The 18,549-nt window shown below is 49.4% G+C and overlaps 1 protein-coding gene across 1 annotated transcript in view; it reads right to left on the bottom strand.

Moving 5' to 3' along the window:
• The window catches only part of LOC308105228 (transient receptor potential cation channel subfamily M member 5-like), a gene marked incomplete at its 5' end in the record, with an annotated part of 71,636 nt that extends 60,142 nt beyond the window's left edge, over nt 1-11,494 (bottom strand). Inside the window, one exon of the mRNA XM_080455864.1 lies at nt 11,276-11,494. Coding sequence (XP_080311990.1) covers nt 11,276-11,494 — 219 coding nt within the window. The remainder of the gene's footprint in view (nt 1-11,275) is intronic.
• Between the last annotated feature and the right edge of the window lie 7,055 nt (nt 11,495-18,549).

Here is an 18,549-nt window from a genome sequence, read left to right as displayed (position 1 = left end):
GAGAGAGACAGAGAGACAGAGAGACAGTGAGACAGTCAGGGGGAGAGAGAGACGGAGAGACAGAGAGACAGTGAGACAGTCAGGGGGAGAGAGAGACAGAGAGACAGAGAGACAGTGAGACAGAGAGACAGTCAGGGGGAGAGAGAGACAGAGAGACAGAGAGACAGAGAGACAGAGAGACAGAGAGACAGTGAGACAGTCAGGGGGAGAGAGAGACAGAGAGACAGAGAGACAGTGAGACAGAGAGACAGTCAGGGGGAGAGAGAGACAGAGTCACAGAGAGACAGAGAGACAGTGAGACAGTCAGGGGGAGAGAGACAGAGAGACAGTCAGGGGGAGAGAGAGACAGAGAGACAGAGAGACAGAGAGACAGTGAGACAGTCAGAGGGAGAGAGACATAGAGACAGTCAGGGGGAGAGAGAGACAGAGAGACAGAGAGACAGAGAGACAGTGAGACAGTCAGGGGGAGAGAGAGACAGAGAGACAGAGAGACAGAGAGACAGTGAGACAGAGAGACAGAGAGACAAAGAGACAGTGAGACAGTCAGGGGGAGAGAGAGACAGAGAGACAGAGAGACAGAGAGACAGAGAGACAGTCAGGGGGAGAGAGAGACAGAGAGACAGACAGAGAGACAGAGAGACAGAGAGACAGTCAGGGGGAGAGAGAGACAGAGAGACAGAGAGACAGAGAGACAGAGAGACAGAGAGACAGTCAGGGGGAGAGAGAGAGAGAGAGAGAGAGACACAGAGAGACAGAGAGACAGTGAGACAGTCAGGGGGAGAGAGAGACAGAGAGACAGAGAGACAGAGAGACAGTCAGGGGGAGAGAGACAGAGAGACAGTGAGACAGTCAGGGGGAGAGAGACAGAGAGACAGAGAGACAGAGAGACAGAGAGACAGTGAGACAGAGAGACAGTCAGGGGGAGAGAGAGACAGAGAGACAGAGAGACAGTGAGACAGTCAGGGGGAGAGAGACAGAGAGACAGTCAGGGGGAGAGAGAGACAGAGAGACAGAGAGAAAGTGAGACAGTCAGGGGGAGAGAGACATAGAGACAGTCAGGGGGAGAGAGAGACAGAGAGACAGAGAGACAGAGAGACAGTGAGACAGTCAGGGGGAGAGAGAGACAGAGAGACAGAGAGACAGAGAGACAGAGAGACAGAGAGACAGTGAGACAGAGAGACAGAGAGACAGTGAGACAGTCAGGGGGAGAGAGAGACAGAGAGACAGAGAGACAGAGAGACAGTCAGGGGGAGAGAGAGACAGAGAGACAGAGAGACAGTCAGGGGGAGAGAGAGACAGAGAGACAGAGAGACAGAGAGACAGTCAGGGGGAAAGAGAGACAGAGAGACAGAGAGACAGAGAGACAGTCAGGGGGAGAGAGAGACAGAGAGACAGAGAGACAGTCAGGGGGAGAGAGAGACAGAGAGACAGAGAGACAGAGAGACAGTCAGGGGGAGAGAGAGACAGAGAGACAGAGAGACAGAGAGACAGTCAGGGGGAGAGAGAGACAGAGAGACAGAGAGACAGTCAGGGGGAGAGAGAGACAGAGAGACAGAGAGACAGAGAGACAGTCAGGGGGAGAGAGAGACAGAGAGACAGTGAGACAGTGAGACAGTCAGGGGGAGAGAGAGACAGAGAGACAGAGAGACAGTGAGACAGTCAGGGGGAGAGAGACAGAGAGACAGTCAGGGGGAGAGAGAGACAGAGAGACAGAGAGACAGAGAGACAGAGAGACAGAGAGACAGAGAGACAGTGAGACAATCAGGGGGAGAGAGACAGAGAGACAGTCAGGGGGAGAGAGAGACAGAGAGACAGAGAGACAGAGAGACAGAGAGACAGAGATACAGAGAGACAGAGAGACAGTGAGACAGTCAGGGGGAGAGAGAGACAGAGAGACAGAGAGACAGAGAGACAGTGAGACAATCAGGGGGAGAGAGACAGAGAGACAGTCAGGGGGAGAGAGAGACAGAGAGACAGAGAGACAGAGAGACAGAGATACAGAGAGACAGAGAGACAGCGAGACAGTGAGACAGTCAGGGGGAGAGAGAGACAGAGAGACAGAGAGACAGAGAGACAGTGAGACAGTCAGGGGGAGAGAGACAGAGAGACAGTCAGGGGGAGAGAGAGACAGAGAGACAGAGAGAAAGTGAGACAGTCAGGGGGAGAGAGACATAGAGACAGTCAGGGGGAGAGAGAGACAGAGAGACAGAGAGACAGAGAGACAGAGAGACAGTGAGACAGAGAGACAGAGAGACAGTGAGACAGTCAGGGGGAGAGAGAGACAGAGAGACAGAGAGACAGAGAGACAGAGAGACAGAGAGACAGTGAGGGGGAGAGAGAGACAGAGAGACAGAGAGACAGAGAGACAGAGAGACAGTCAGGGGGAGAGAGAGACAGAGAGACAGAGAGACAGAGAGACAGAGAGACAGTGAGACAATCAGGGGGAGAGAGACAGAGAGACAGTCAGGGGGAGAGAGAGACAGAGAGACAGAGAGACAGAGAGACAGAGAGACAGAGAGACAGAAATACAGAGAGACAGAGAGACAGAGAGACAGTGAGACAGTCAGGGGGAGAGAGAGACAGAGAGACAGAGAGACAGAGAGACAGAGAGACAGTGAGACAGTCAGGGGGAGAGAGACAGAGAGACAGTCAGGGGGAGAGAGAGACAGAGAGACAGAGAGAAAGTGAGACAGTGAGACAGTGAGACAGTCAGGGGGACAGAGAGACAGAGAGACAGAGAGACAGAGAGACAGAGAGACAGAGAGACAGAGAGACAGTGAGACAGAGAGACAGTCAGGGGGAGAGAGAGACAGAGAGACAGTGAGACAGTCAGGGGGAGAGAGACAGAGAGACAGTCAGGGGGAGAGAGAGACAGAGAGACAGAGAGACAGAGAGACAGTGAGACAGTGAGACAGAAAGACAGTGAGACAGTCAGGGGGAGAGAGACAGAGAGACAGTCAGGGGGAGAGAGACAGAGAGACAGAGAGACAGAGAGACAGTGAGACAGTCAGGGGGAGAGAGACAGAGAGACAGAGAGACAGTGAGACAGTCAGGGGGAGAGAGACAGAGAGACAGTCAGGGGGAGAGAGACAGAGAGACAGAGAGACAGAGAGACAGAAAGACAGTGAGACAGTCAGGGGGAGAGAGACAGAGAGACAGTCAGGGGGAGAGAGACAGAGAGACAGAGAGACAGAGAGACAGTGAGACAGTCAGGGGGAGAGAGACAGAGAGACAGTCAGGGGGAGAGAGAGACAGAGAGACAGAGAGACAGAGAGACAGTCAGGGGGAGAGAGAGACAGAGAGACAGAGAGACAGAAAGACAGAAAGACAGTGAGACAGTCAGGGGGAGAGAGACAGAGAGACAGTCAGGGGGAGAGAGACAGAGAGACAGAGAGACAGAGAGACAGTGAGACAGTGAGACAGAGAGACAGTCAGGGGGAGAGAGAGACAGAGAGACAGAGAGACAGAGAGTCAGGGGGAGAGAGACAGAGAGACAGTCAGGGGGAGAGAGACAGAGAGACAGAGAGACAGAGAGACAGAGAGACAGAGAGACAGTGAGACAGTCAGGGGGAGAGAGACAGAGAGACAGTCAGGGGGAGAGAGAGACAGAGAGACAGAGAGACAGTGACACAGAGAGACAGACAGAGAGACAGAGAGACAATCAGGGGGAGAGAGACAGAGAGACAGAGAGACAGAGAGACAGTGAGACAGTCAGGGGGAGAGAGACAGAGAGACAGTCAGGGGGAGAGAGAGACAGAGAGACAGAGAGACAGAGAGACAGTCAGGGGGAGAGAGAGACAGAGAGACAGAGAGACAGAGAGACAGAGAGACAGTCAGGGGGAGAGAGAGACAGAGAGACAGAGAGACAGTCAGGGGGAGAGAGAGACAGAGAGACAGAGAGACAGAGAGACAGAGAGACAGAGAGACAGTGAGACAGTCAGGGGGAGAGAGATACAGAGAGACAGAGAGACAGAGAGACAGTGAGACAGAGAGACAGTCAGGGGGAGAGAGACAGAGAGACAGAGAGACAGTGAGACAGTCAGGGGGAGAGAGAGACAGAGAGACAGAGAGACAGAGAGACAGTGAGACAGAGAGACAGTCAGGGGGAGAGAGAGACAGAGAGACAGAGAGACAGAGAGACAGAGAGACAGTGAGACAGTCAGGGGGAGAGAGACAGAGAGACAGAGAGACAGAGAGACAGTGAGACAGTCAGGGGGAGAGAGAGACAGAGAGACAGAGAGACAGAGAGACAGAGAGACAGTGAGACAGTCAGGGGGAGAGAGAGACAGAGAGACAGAGAGACAGAGAGACAGTCAGGGGGAGAGAGAGACAGAGAGACAGAGAGACAGAGAGACAGAGAGACAGAGAGACAGAGAGACAGTGAGACAGTCAGGGGGAGAGAGAGACAGAGAGACAGAGAGACAGAGAGACAGTGAGACAGTCAGGGGGAGAGAGACAGAGAGACAGAGAGACAGTGAGACAGTCAGGGGGAGAGAGACAGAGAGACAGTCAGGGGGAGAGAGACAGAGAGACAGAGAGACAGAGAGACAGAGAGACAGAGAGACAGAGAGACAGTCAGGGGGAGAGAGACAGAGAGACAGAGAGACAGAGAGACAGTGAGACAGTCAGGGGGAGAGAGACAGAGAGACAGTCAGGGGGAGAGAGACAGAGAGACAGAGAGACAGAAATACAGTGAGACAGTCAGGGGGAGAGAGACAGAGAGACAGTCAGGGGGAGAGAGACAGAGAGACAGAGAGACAGAGAGACAGTCAGGGGGAGAGAGACAGAGAGACAGAGAGACAGAGAGACAGTGAGACAGTCAGGGGGAGAGAGACAGAGAGACAGAGAGACAGTGAGACAGTCAGGGGGAGAGAGACAGAGAGACAGTCAGGGGGAGAGAGACAGAGAGACAGAGAGACAGAGAGACAGAGAGACAGAGAGACAGAGAGACAGAAAGACAGTGAGACAGTCAGGGGGAGAGAGACAGAGAGACAGTCAGGGGGAGAGAGACAGAGAGACAGAGAGACAGAGAGACAGTGAGACAGTCAGGGGGAGAGAGACAGAGAGACAGTCAGGGGGAGAGAGAGACAGAGAGACAGAGAGACAGAGAGACAGAGAGACAGTCAGGGGGAGAGAGAGACAGAGAGACAGAGAGACAGAAAGACAGAAAGACAGTGAGACAGTTAGGGGGAGAGAGACAGAGAGACAGTCAGGGGGAGAGAGACAGAGAGACAGAGAGACAGTGAGACAGTCAGGGGGAGAGAGAGACAGAGAGACAGAGCGACAGAGAGACAGAGAGACAGAGAGACAGTCAGGGGGAGAGAGAGACAGAGAGAAAGAGCGACAGAGAGACAGAGAGACAGAGAGACAGAGAGACAGTCAGGGGGAGAGAGAGACAGAGAGACAGAGAGACAGAGAGACAGAGAGACAGAGAGACAGTCAGGGGGAGAGAGAGACAGAGAGACAGAGAGACAGAGAGACAGTCAGGGGGAGAGAGAGAGACAGAGAGACAGAGAGACAGAGAGACAGTGAGACAGTCAGGGGGAGAGAGAGACAGAGAGACAGAGAGACAGAGAGACAGAGAGACAGAGAGACAGTGAGACAGAGAGACAGTCAGGGGGAGAGAGACAGAGAGACAGAGAGACAGTGAGACAGTCAGGGGGAGAGAGAGACAGAGAGACAGAGAGACAGAGAGACAGTGAGACAGAGAGACAGTCAGGGGGAGAGAGAGACAGAGAGACAGAGAGACAGAGAGTCAGGGGGAGAGAGACAGAGAGACAGTCAGGGGGAGAGAGACAGAGAGACAGAGAGACAGAGAGACAGAGAGACAGAGAGACAGTGAGACAGTCAGGGGGAGAGAGACAGAGAGACAGTCAGGGGGAGAGAGAGACAGAGAGACAGAGAGACAGAGAGACAGTGACACAGAGAGACAGACAGAGAGACAGAGAGACAATCAGGGGGAGAGAGACAGAGAGACAGAGAGACAGAGAGACAGTGAGACAGTCAGGGGGAGAGAGACAGAGAGACAGTCAGGGGGAGAGAGAGACAGAGAGACAGAGAGACAGTCAGGGGGAGAGAGAGACAGAGAGACAGAGAGACAGAGAGACAGAGAGACAGTCAGGGGGAGAGAGAGACAGAGAGACAGAGAGACAGTCAGGGGGAGAGAGAGACAGAGAGACAGAGAGACAGAGAGACAGAGAGACAGAGAGACAGTGAGACAGTCAGGGGGAGAGAGATACAGAGAGACAGTTAGGGGGAGAGAGACAGAGAGACAGAGAGACAGAGAGACAGAGAGACAGTGAGACAGTCAGGGGGAGAGAGACAGAGAGACAGAGAGAGAGGGGGAGAGAGAGACAGAGAGACAGAGAGACAGAGAGACAGTCAGGGGGAGAGAGAGACAGAGAGACAGAGAGACAGAGAGACAGTGAGACAGTCAGGGGGAGAGAGATACAGAGAGACAGAGAGACAGAGAGACAGTGAGACAGAGAGACAGTCAGGGGGAGAGAGACAGAGAGACAGAGAGAAAGTGAGACAGTCAGGGGGAGAGAGAGACAGAGAGACAGAGAGACAGAGAGACAGAGAGACAGTGAGACAGAGAGACAGTCAGGGGGAGAGAGAGACAGAGAGACAGAGAGACAGAGAGACAGAGAGACAGTCAGGGGGAGAGAGACAGAGAGACAGAGAGACAGAGAGACAGAGAGACAGTGAGACAGTCAGGGGGAGAGAGAGACAGAGAGACAGAGAGACAGAGAGACAGTGAGACAGAGAGACAGTCAGGGGGAGAGAGAGACAGAGAGACAGAGAGACAGAGAGACAGTGAGACAGTCAGGGGGAGAGAGACAGAGAGACAGAGAGACAGTGAGACAGTCAGGGGGAGAGAGAGACAGAGAGACAGAGAGACAGAGAGACAGAGAGACAGAGAGACAGTGAGACAGTCAGGGGGAGAGAGAGACAGAGAGACAGAGAGACAGTCAGGGGGAGAGAGAGACAGAGAGACAGAGAGACAGAGAGACAGAGAGACAGAGAGACAGAGAGACAGAGAGACAGAGAGACAGAGAGACAGTCAGGGGGAGAGAGACAGAGAGACAGAGAGACAGTCAGGGGGAGAGAGAGACAGAGAGACAGAGAGACAGTCAGGGGGAGAGAGAGACAGAGAGACAGAGAGACAGAGAGACAGTGAGACAGTCAGGGGGAGAGAGAGACAGAGAGACAGAGAGACAGAGAGACAGTGAGACAGAGAGACAGTCAGGGGGAGAGAGACAGAGAGACAGAGAGAAAGTGAGACAGTCAGGGGGAGAGAGAGACAGAGAGACAGAGAGACAGAGAGACAGTGAGACAGAGAGACAGTCAGGGGGAGAGAGAGACAGAGAGACAGAGAGACAGAGAGACAGAGAGACAGTCAGGGGGAGAGAGACAGAGAGACAGAGAGACAGAGAGACAGAGAGACAGTGAGACAGTCAGGGGGAGAGAGAGACAGAGAGACAGAGAGACAGAGAGACAGTGAGACAGAGAGACAGTCAGGGGGAGAGAGACAGAGAGACAGAGAGACAGAGAGACAGTGAGACAGTCAGGGGGAGAGAGACAGAGAGACAGAGAGACAGTCAGGGGGAGAGAGAGACAGAGAGACAGAGAGACAGAGAGACAGTCAGGGGGAGAGAGAGACAGAGAGACAGAGAGACAGAGAGACAGTGAGACAGTCAGGGGGAGAGAGATACAGAGAGACAGAGAGACAGAGAAACAGTGAGACAGAGAGACAGTCAGGGGGAGAGAGACAGAGAGACAGAGAGAAAGTGAGACAGTCAGGGGGAGAGAGAGACAGAGAGACAGAGAGACAGAGAGACAGTGAGACAGAGAGACAGTCAGGGGGAGAGAGAGACAGAGAGACAGAGAGACAGAGAGACAGTCAGGGGGAGAGAGACAGAGAGACAGAGAGACAGAGAGACAGAGAGACAGAGAGACAGAGAGACAGAGAGACAGTGAGACAGTCAGGGGGAGAGAGAGACAGAGAGACAGAGAGACAGAGAGACAGAGAGACAGTGAGACAGTCAGGGGGAGAGAGAGACAGAGAGACAGAGAGACAGAGAGACAGAGAGACAGTGAGACAGTCAGGGGGAGAGAGAGACAGAGAGACAGAGAGACAGTGAGACAGTCAGGGGGAGAGAGAGACAGAGAGACAGAGAGACAGAGAGACAGAGAGACAGTGAGACAGAGAGACAGAGAGACAGAGAGACAGTGAGACAGTCAGGGGGAGAGAGAGACAGAGAGACAGAGAGACAGTGAGACAGAGAGACAGAGAGACAGAGAGACAGAGAGACAGTGAGACAGTCAGGGGGAGAGAGAGACAGAGAGACAGAGAGACAGTGAGACAGTGAGACAGTCAGGGGGAGAGAGACAGAGAGACAGTCAGGGGGAGAGAGAGACAGAGAGACAGAGAGACAGTCAGGGGGAGAGAGAGACAGAGAGACAGTCAGGGGGAGAGAGAGACAGAGAGACAGAGAGACAGTGAGACAGTGAGACAGTCAGGGGGAGAGAGAGACAGAGAGACAGTGAGACAGTCAGGGAGAGAGAGACAGAGACAGAGAGACAGAGAGACAGTCAGGGGGAGAGAGAGACAGAGAGACAGAGAGACAGTCAGGGGGAGAGAGAGACAGAGAGACAGAGAGACAGTCAGGGAGAGAGAGACAGAGACAGAGAGACAGAGAGACAGTCAGGGGGAGAGAGACAGAGAGACAGAGAGACAGAGAGACAGAGAGACAGTCAGGGGGAGAGAGAGACAGAGAGACAGAGAGACAGAGAGACAGAGAGACAGTCAGGGGGAGAGAGAGACAGAGAGACAGTGAGACAGTCAGGGAGAGAGAGACAGAGACAGAGAGACAGAGAGACAGTCAGGGGGAGAGAGAGACAGAGAGACAGAGAGACAGTCAGGGGGAGAGAGAGACAGAGAGACAGAGAGACAGTCAGGGAGAGAGAGACAGAGACAGAGAGACAGTCAGGGGGAGAGAGACAGAGAGACAGAGAGACAGAGAGACAGAGAGACAGTCAGGGGGAGAGAGAGACAGAGAGACAGAGAGACAGAGAGACAGAGAGACAGAGAGACAGAGAGACAGTCAGGGGGAGAGAGATACAGAGAGACAGTGAGACAGTCAGGGAGAGAGAGACAGAGACAGAGAGACAGAGAGACAGTCAGGGGGAGAGAGAGACAGAGAGACAGAGAGACAGTCAGGGGGAGAGAGAGACAGAGAGACAGTCAGGGGGAGAGAGAGACAGAGAGACAGTGAGACAGTGAGACAGACAGGGGGAGAGAGACAGAGAGACAGTCAGGGGGAGAGAGAGACAGAGAGACAGTGAGACAGTCAGGGAGAGAGAGACAGAGACAGAGAGACAGAGAGACAGTGAGACAGTCAGGGAGAGAGAGACAGAGAGACAGTCAGGGGGAGAGAGAGACAGAGAGACAGAGAGACAGAGAGACAGTGAGACAGTCAGGGGGAGAGAGACAGAGAGACAGTCAGGGGGAGAGAGAGACAGAGAGACAGAGAGACAGTGAGACAGTCAGGGAGAGAGAGACAGAGACAGAGAGACAGAGAGACAGTGAGACAGTCAGGGAGAGAGAGACAGAGAGACAGTCAGGGGGAGAGAGACAGAGAGACAGAGAGACTGTCAGGGAGAGAGAGACAGAGAGACAGTCAGGGGGAGAGAGAGACAGAGAGACAGAGAGACAGTCAGGGAGAGAGAGAGACAGAGAGACAGTCAGGGGGAGAGAGAGACAGAGAGACAGAGAGACAGTGAGACAGTCAGGGAGAGAGAGACAGACAGAGAGACAGTCAGGGGGAGAGAGAGACAGAGAGACAGAGAGACAGTGAGACAGTCAGGGGGAGAGAGAGACAGAGAGACAGAGAGACAGAGAGACAGTGAGACAGTCAGGGGGAGAGAGAGACAGAGAGACAGAGAGACAGAGAGACAGTCAGGGGGAGAGAGAGACAGAGAGACAGAGAGACAGTGAGACAGTCAGGGGGAGAGAGACAGAGAGACAGTCAGGGGGAGAGAGAGACAGAGAGACAGAGAGACAGAGAGACAGTGAGACAGAGAGACAGTCAGGGGGAGAGAGACAGAGAGACAGAGAGACAGTGAGACAGTCAGGGGGAGAGAGAGACAGAGAGACAGAGAGACAGAGAGACAGTGAGACAGTCAGGGGGAGAGAGACAGAGAGACAGTCAGGGGGAGAGAGAGACAGAGAGACAGAGAGACAGAGAGACAGAGAGACAGAGAGACAGAGAGACAGAGAGACAGCGAGACAGTCAGGGGGAGAGAGAGACAGAGAGACAGAGAGACAGAGAGACAGTGAGACAGTCAGGGGGAGAGAGAGACAGAGAGACAGAGAGACAGAGAGACAGAGAGACAGTCAGGGGGAGAGAGAGACAGAGAGACAGAGAGACAGAGAGACAGTGAGACAGTCAGGGGGAGAGAGAGACAGAGAGACAGAGAGACAGAGAGACAGTGAGACAGTCAGGGGGAGAGAGAGACAGAGAGACAGAGAGACAGAGAGACAGTCAGGGGGAGAGAGAGACAGAGAGACAGAGAGACAGAGAGACAGAGAGACAGTGAGACAGTCAGGGGGAGAGAGAGACAGAGAGACAGAGAGACAGTGAGACAGTCAGGGGGAGAGAGAGACAGAGAGACAGAGAGACAGAGAGACAGTGAGACAGTCAGGGGGAGAGAGAGACAGAGAGACAGAGAGACAGAGAGACAGTGAGACAGTCAGGGGGAGAGAGACAGAGAGACAGTCAGGGGGAGAGAGAGACAGAGAGACAGAGAGACAGTCAGGGGGAGAGAGAGACAGAGAGACAGAGAGACAGTGAGACAGTGAGACAGTCAGGGGGAGAGAGAGACAGAGAGACAGAGAGACAGAGAGACAGTGAGACAGTCAGGGGGAGAGAGAGACAGAGAGACAGAGAGACAGTGAGACAGTCAGGGGGAGAGAGACAGAGAGACAGTCAGGGAGAGAGAGACAGTCGGGGGGAGATTTACCTTTTTTGTGTTGCAACTTTGCATGTTGCCATTATGGCAACAATAAGTCTGTTCTCTCACACTCACTAGTTTGAGCAGCCTCGGGCCTAAAATTATGGTAATTGTTCAGGCCTTAATTTTCCTGCCCGTTCTCTCTAATCCTCACACTCCTTCCTGACACATACATTTACTACTTTTCACCGACAGCATTCATTATTTTGACGTCGTTAAAAAGGTCTTCATACATACTTAGGTATATTTCTATGCTCACCTTCTTCTTTTCATTGTCATCCTCGGTGTCACTGACAATATGTTCAGATTCAGGTATTGGTCCAGTGGTGTTCGGTTCATCTTCAGGGTCGATCTTTACTCTTACCTCTAAATGTTCTCTCTCTGTGTCACTGTGCTCGTCTATGTCACACAGTTCTGGTGTCGGTCTCAGTGGATCCAGTTCTGTCATTTCAACAGCGCTGTGTGGGCGTGAAGACATCTATTCTCTGATGAACCTGTTCAACCGAGAATCAAAGGAGAGATTAAAAAGTAAACGTCACAAACACACTGGTGTCACCTGAGGTGACCTCTGGTCATTTGACATGATTGCTAATAGTCAGGGGATATTAGCAGAATATTTTCCAATCTTGGAATAAATTCCTTACCAAAAAAATTCTTCACCAATGTGTTTGTAAAGGTGTCTAGTAACACATCTCACAAAGACTGAAATGCAGTCCCCCTAGGAGAATTTTTGACAGCTCCTTAAAGTTGGGGTATCCACCATAACCTTGGTTAAAAAAAATCACAAAAAAAAAAATCAAAATTTAATTCTGTTTTAAGTAGCATGTGAGGTGTCAAACTAGGGTGTTTTTATGATTCAGAATCCATTGCAAGCATTTGTTTTGCACCAAAACCACTCCTTGGGCTAAAAACGGCCATAGCCATCCTTATCCAGGTATACTTTTTGTGTAAAAAGCCCATTGAGATTGGGCCGTTTTTAGCCCAAGGACTGGTTTTGGTGCAAAACAAATGCTTGCATTGGATTCAGAATCATAAAAACACCCTAGTTTGACACCTCACATGCTACTTAAAATAAAAAAAACAGAATTAAATTTAGATTTTTTTTTAACCAAGGTTATGGTGGGTACCCCAACTTTAAGGAGCTGTCAAAAATTCTCCTAGGGGGACTGCATTTCAGTCTTTGTGAGATGTGTTACTAGACACCTTTACAAACACATTGGTGAAGATTTTTTTTGGTAAGGAATTTATTCCAAGATTCTTTTCATATCCCCTGACTATAAGGTCATCTGTGATTTTAACACCCGAGTCTATCAGCCATGTCTGTATAAATTACCAACCATATAAAACCTGACCACGACAGTATAACTATTACAATATAGTTTTAAAAATGGAGTTAAGTGGATGGCAGAGTTCACACCAATTATACACAAATAAAAAATAAAATACACCCCCCTCCAGGCCGGGTTGTCTTCCCAGGGCTTGCAAACTTTGGAAGGCAGTCTTAGTCAATTGGAATGGGACCTGAAAAGTCTGACTCATACGTCGTGATCACATGACCCCAGAGATAATGTCCACCGATGTTTGAGAGTTTTGGACAAAATCTGTAGGAGTGGTACTGTAGCACAATAAGAAAATGTAATGTGGCCCAAATGTCCGGGGCCTGTATGGAGAGTTGTGTTGATAGATACATCTTGATAACATGACTACAGAGATAACGTGTGCCAATTCAGGAGAGGTTTGGACACGATTGGTAGGAGTAGTAGTAAAAAGTGATTTGCCAAAAAATATGCAAAATGTCAGAAAATCTTGCCTGGTGGAAATGGGTGTGGCCTATACAGGGAGTTGCGTAATGATCAAAGGAATCCAAGTTAAAAATCATTTTGATTGTATGACCTACAGTTCAAGAGTTATAGGCCAAAACGGGAATCTGCCTATTATAGCGCCACCATGAGGCCAATTTCAAAACATTTAGGGTGGCTATTCTTACTTGTCCAAGTGTGAATATATGTGCAAATATTCACGGCAATCAAACTGTTTGTGGCATTTTGTGCAAAACGGGCCTCTCTCTCTCATACTTTTGGTACTTTTAAGTACATTTTGATGCCAATACTTTACTACTTTACTCAAGTACATTTTGAATACCGGACTTTCACTTGGAACAGAGTATTTCTGCATCGCATTATTGATACTTTTACTTAAGTAAAACAGTAGACTATCTGTGATGACAGTGAGGCAGCATTGATACTTTTACTTAAATAAAACAGTAGAGTATCTGTGATGACAGTGAATCCAGTGTAAATGCTCTTCATGATGTTAATCTGTTTCATGTCTCATGTTTATTCATGATGTTAATCTGTCTTCATGTCTCATGTTTATTCATGATGTTAATCTGTCTTCATGTCTCATGTTTATTCATGATGTTAATCTGTTTCATGTCTCATGTTTATTCATGATGTTAATCTGTCTTCATGTCTCATGTTTATTCATGATGTTAATCTGTTTCATGTCTCATGTTTATTCATGATGTTAATCTGTTTCATGTCTCATGTTTATTCATGATGTTAATCTGTCTTCATGTCTCATGTTTATTCATGATGTTAATCTGTCTTCATGTCTCATGTTTATTCATGATGTTAATCTGTCTTCATGTCTCATGTTTATTCATGATGTTAATCTGTTTCATGTCTCATGTTTATTCATGATGTTAATCTGTTTCATGTCTCATGTTTATTCATGATGTTAATCTGTTTCATGTCTCATGTTTATTCATGATGTTAATCTGTCTTCATGTCTCATGTTTATTCATGATGTTAATCTGTCTTCATGTCTCATGTTTATTCATGATGTTAATCTGTCTTCATGTCTCATGTTTATTCATGATGTTAATCTGTCTTCATGTCTCATGTTTATTCATGATGTTAATCTCTTCATGTCTCAAAGTAGAAAATGGTTTAGCCCGCTCCCTGCGCTTGGATGGGACCAGAGCCATTTATTAGAGAGTTACGCTATAACCCTGGGGCAGAAAACAGCGTAGGAGGCAGGGCGTTAACGACCGTCCATCTACTCCCCAGCCAAGCTGCCAGACACTTCAGCGTTTCATCGTGCCGCCAGGTGTCATCGTGCCGACCTTATGTAAGGCTTGTCTTGCAGCCGACTAGAATGTGTTCAAGTTTGCTGGAGATCAGAATCAGAATCAGATTTATTGTCACCTCCACAATACACACTAGGCATACAGGGGATAAATACTGTTCTCCACAACTCATAGTGCTTCACATGTAAAAACAATGAACAAAAAACATTAAAAAGAGGCAAGGCCGTTAAAAAAACATTATAAAGTACAGAGAGCAGACAACAAAATAAGTGCTGATGCATTCAAAGTGCAATATAGATACAGTTCTATTTAAAGTGCCATGACCATCTCTTTGGTTTTATCCACATTTAAGGACAAGTTGTTGTTTTTACACCAAATGGCCAGTTTAGTTAAAGCAACCAAACTATCAACACAAAATACAGAGAAAATAACACTTTGTACAAACAAAACAAAAATGCATTAAACAAACCTGATAATTAAAAAAATCATAAGTACAAAAAGGGGTGGGGGTGGGTCGTCTGTCTAACGGGAAAATGATACTGCCTCCTCTTTTTGGAGTTTTTGAGGCCGTTTTAAATGAGCCCAGCGAACTGCATTTTTTGAGGGATGGGGTTAGACTATTCCAAACCTTGGTGGCCGTGCTGTAGAAGGAGAATTTGCCCATGTTTGTTTTATGGGTGGTACCAGATTGTTGTTAACGCTCCCACTAGTTTTGTGACTGCGGGTGTCACCAACTTCTTGGAGGTATTTAGACATAAGCGGGTATAGGGGGCATTTCGGGCAAATTTGCATTTCCAATTTTGAAGACCAGTCACATTTTTAGTTGTTTAACCCTGTCTTCCACCCTGAGCCAGCCTAGTCTGGCAAAGTGAGTGGGAGAAAGGGCGGTCATGGGCCCCAGTCCGAGGAGTAGTCGAATCAGTTTGTTTTGGGAGGTTTGAAGCTTACTCTTCAGTGACACTGAGGTGTTGGAGTACCAAGAGGTGCAAGCATAGTCAAAAAGGGTCTGAATCAGGGCCCCTGAGAGGGTCCTGAGGGCATTTTTGTTGACAAAAGAGGAAACTCTGCCCATAAATCTGGTTCTCTGGAGAGCAGTCTTGAGTCAGCAAAGTGAAGAGGAGTGGACTGAGCACACAGCCCTGGGGGGAGCCGGTGCTCAGTGTGATGGTGCTGGAACTATTTCCTATTCTAACTGACTGTGGCCTGCAGGTGAGAAAGTCCAGAATCCAGTTACAGAGAGGTGTGTTGAGACCCAGTGTGCCCAGCTTCCAGATCAGCTGCTGGGGAATGATGGTGTTAAAAGAGCGGAGATGAAGACAATGAACAGCATTCTGACGTGTGTTTCTCTTGTCCATGTTGGGGGGCAAGACACTTTTAATGTGCTCCAAGACCAGCCTCTAAGAGCACTTCATAATGATGGGTGTCAGTGCTATGGGGTCATAGTCATTCAGGCAGGGCCGGCGTGCCCTTTAGGCAGAGTAGGCAGTTGCCTAGGGCGCCACTAGGGGGGGGGGTCGTTCCGCCCCCCACGGCGGAACGACCGCCACTGACAGCCACTGACCGCCCCGGACCCGCCACGACCCGCCACGACCCGCCACGACCCGTCACTGACCGCCACTGACAGCCACGACCCGCCACAGACGCCACTGACTGCCACTGACTGCCACTGACAGCCACTGACCGCCATGGACCCGCCACGCCCCGGACCCGCCACAGACGCCACTGACAGCCACTGACCGCCACGACCCGCCAAAACCCGCCACAGACCCGCCACTGACCTGTGGCATATTTTGCATTGAGACAGAGCAGTTGAGATTTCATCAGGCCAGATCTTTGTCAATTTTACTTGAATTCTTATAATTTTAATGTTTATATGATCTGTCAAGTTTATATTTTCATTTGGTATCAGTCATGAATTTATTATAATTTATTTTCTCTCTATCAAAGATATCAAGCCGGAGTTTTCCACGCGCGTAATTACGCACATAACATAATCTATCTATCTATCTATCTATCTATCTATCTATCTATCTATCTATCTATCTATCTATCTGTCAATTAATCTATCATCTGTCACAAGGGTTTTCAGCCCAAGGACCCCCTAGCTGAGAGAGAGATGAAGCAGGGACCCCCTCTATATTGTATATTTTTTTCCCTCCACCGATAGCTCTTTGCCAAAAATAGCCGATCTACAAGCTCACAACGCCTCACGCTGCGAGGCGATGGAGCTTGTAGATTGGCTTGTCGATCGATCTGTCTGTCTGTCTGTCTGTCTGTCTGTCTGTCTGTCTGTCTGTCTGTCTGTCAAGATACGTAATTCTCATCTCTGCTGATGTATTTATTATGCACGTAACATAACAATACACAACGTCTACTGTACATATATAGCCCACTGTAGGCTAACATTATTGGGGGGTCTTGTTAAGCTCCACCTTAGCGCCTCCAATGAAGCGGTTTCAGAAAATAAAAATAAGAAAAAGTAAACCAAAAAAAAGTCTGTCTGTCTGTCTGTCTGTCTATCTAGCCCACTGTAGGCTAACATTCTTGGGGGGTCTTGTTAAGCTCCACCTTAGTGCCGCCATTGAAGCGGTTTCAGAAAATAAAAATAAGAAAAAGTGTCTGTCTGTCTATCTATCTATCAGTGGTGTGTTCTAGATTTTTTTGGAGGGTATACTATAACTATTCCCCCCCTAGTTCCTCCCACACGCACGGCACGCACGCACGTATAATTATAATAGCAGTGTTAACAGCAAGAATTCCTGTATCTATTATAGGGTGGGTGGTCCGTCCATCCGTCCGTCCGTCCGTCCGTCCGTCTGTCTGTCCATCTATCTATCTGCATGCAGCACGCACATCTGAATATATGTCTTTCTGTCCATCTATCTATCTATATGCAGGCAGCATGCACATCTGAATATGATTTCAACGGATCCAATCATTATTATCCTGACAAACAATGAATCATTGACGGACAGAGAGTCAATCGAAAGTCCGCGCATATAGTCAATAAGATGGTTATTATTATTCATATTATTATTATAATGACAAACAGTGAATGTCTGACGGACAGAAAGCCTTCTCGAATGATGCCCCGTTGAAATTATATCAAAACAAAATCATATAATTTTTGTATAACGTCCCATGTGTATTGTATTATAATCATTATCATCATAATAATCAAAATATTAACCAAACAGACATGTGTGGCACGCATGTGTCATGCACAATTACACGTGACTGCAACCATCATATAACAAATAACATAGCAGGCACAGTGACAACTGGATCAAGCCGTTATTTTTACCCGTTATTTGTACCCGTTATTTTTACCTAATCAGATGAGAGAGAGAGGTGTGCTTCTTCTTATCGTGCCAGAGGAGGTGCATGTCGACACTTCTCAGGAGAGAGACAGGAGTGAGTTTTCACCATACTGAGCCTATAGTACATCTTTTAAACTTTTAATTCAGGGCACCTACCTGTTTTAAAGACTCCTGTTGTTCCACTCGACCAAGATCACGGATTACGGAGTTTAAAGTTAACTGCTGCCGGCCTAGCAAGGCTCGTCTTTAGCCTGGCGACTAGGTCGGCCCTGCTACCTCCGGACCCCCCTCTCAGTCGTGGTTCATCCACTAGAGAGACTGAGACAACCATGGCTGCTATCCTTAGCCGTGGATCTTCTACTGGAAAGCCTGAACCCACCATGGCTGCAGCGGAGCTAGCGAGTTTGAAGGCTGAACTCCAAAACATTGAGAGTCTGATGAATGATCTCCAGCGCCGACGCCTGCAGCTCAGCAGCCGCCTAGCTGCCCTGGGACCCTCCGACCTGGACGTCAACGCTGACGGCGCGGCCTCGATCCCAAACGCCGTTGAAGCTTGGTCCACAGTTGTTAAGAGAGGTCGTAGACGGGCCCCCCTTACACTTTTTGATCCAGGCGTCTCGGCCGATGTCCTGCCTCTCACCAACTCCTTCGGGCCACTCACCGAGCTAGCTGAATTAGCGGATAGCATGCCATCAGCGCAACGCGTCGGGAAGCGTCCAAATCCTGACTCAGATACTTCAAGCAACTCCTTTTTAGCCTCGAAGACCTCTATCCCCGCTTCACCTGAAAGCAAACGCCCCAGGTTCCATCCACCGGCCTCCACACCCTCCAAGTCAGCAACCAGCGAAACTGGAGTTTCACCTGCCCAGCATAGCGCGAGTCCTTCGCCTGCCTCTGCTCCAACTTTGTCCGTTATGACGGATGGTGCCACAGTCAACTCGGTCCGGCTCAGCGGTGCACCGGCTAAACTGGCCGTGTGGAAAAACGGAGGCTGTAAGGAACCTCAGTTCCTACTGATAGGAGACTCATTGGTAAGGTTTTTAGAGCTTCCGAATGGAATACCATATTGTTTATCCGGTGCAAAAGTTATGGACTTGCATGAACTTATTCCATCTCTCATCA

The sequence above is a fragment of the Gymnoscopelus braueri genome, assembly GCF_963280865.1.
Source record: "Gymnoscopelus braueri genome assembly, chromosome: 17".
Taxonomy (NCBI): domain Eukaryota; kingdom Metazoa; phylum Chordata; class Actinopteri; order Myctophiformes; family Myctophidae; genus Gymnoscopelus; species Gymnoscopelus braueri.
This window is presented reverse-complemented; position numbering and strand designations above follow the sequence as displayed.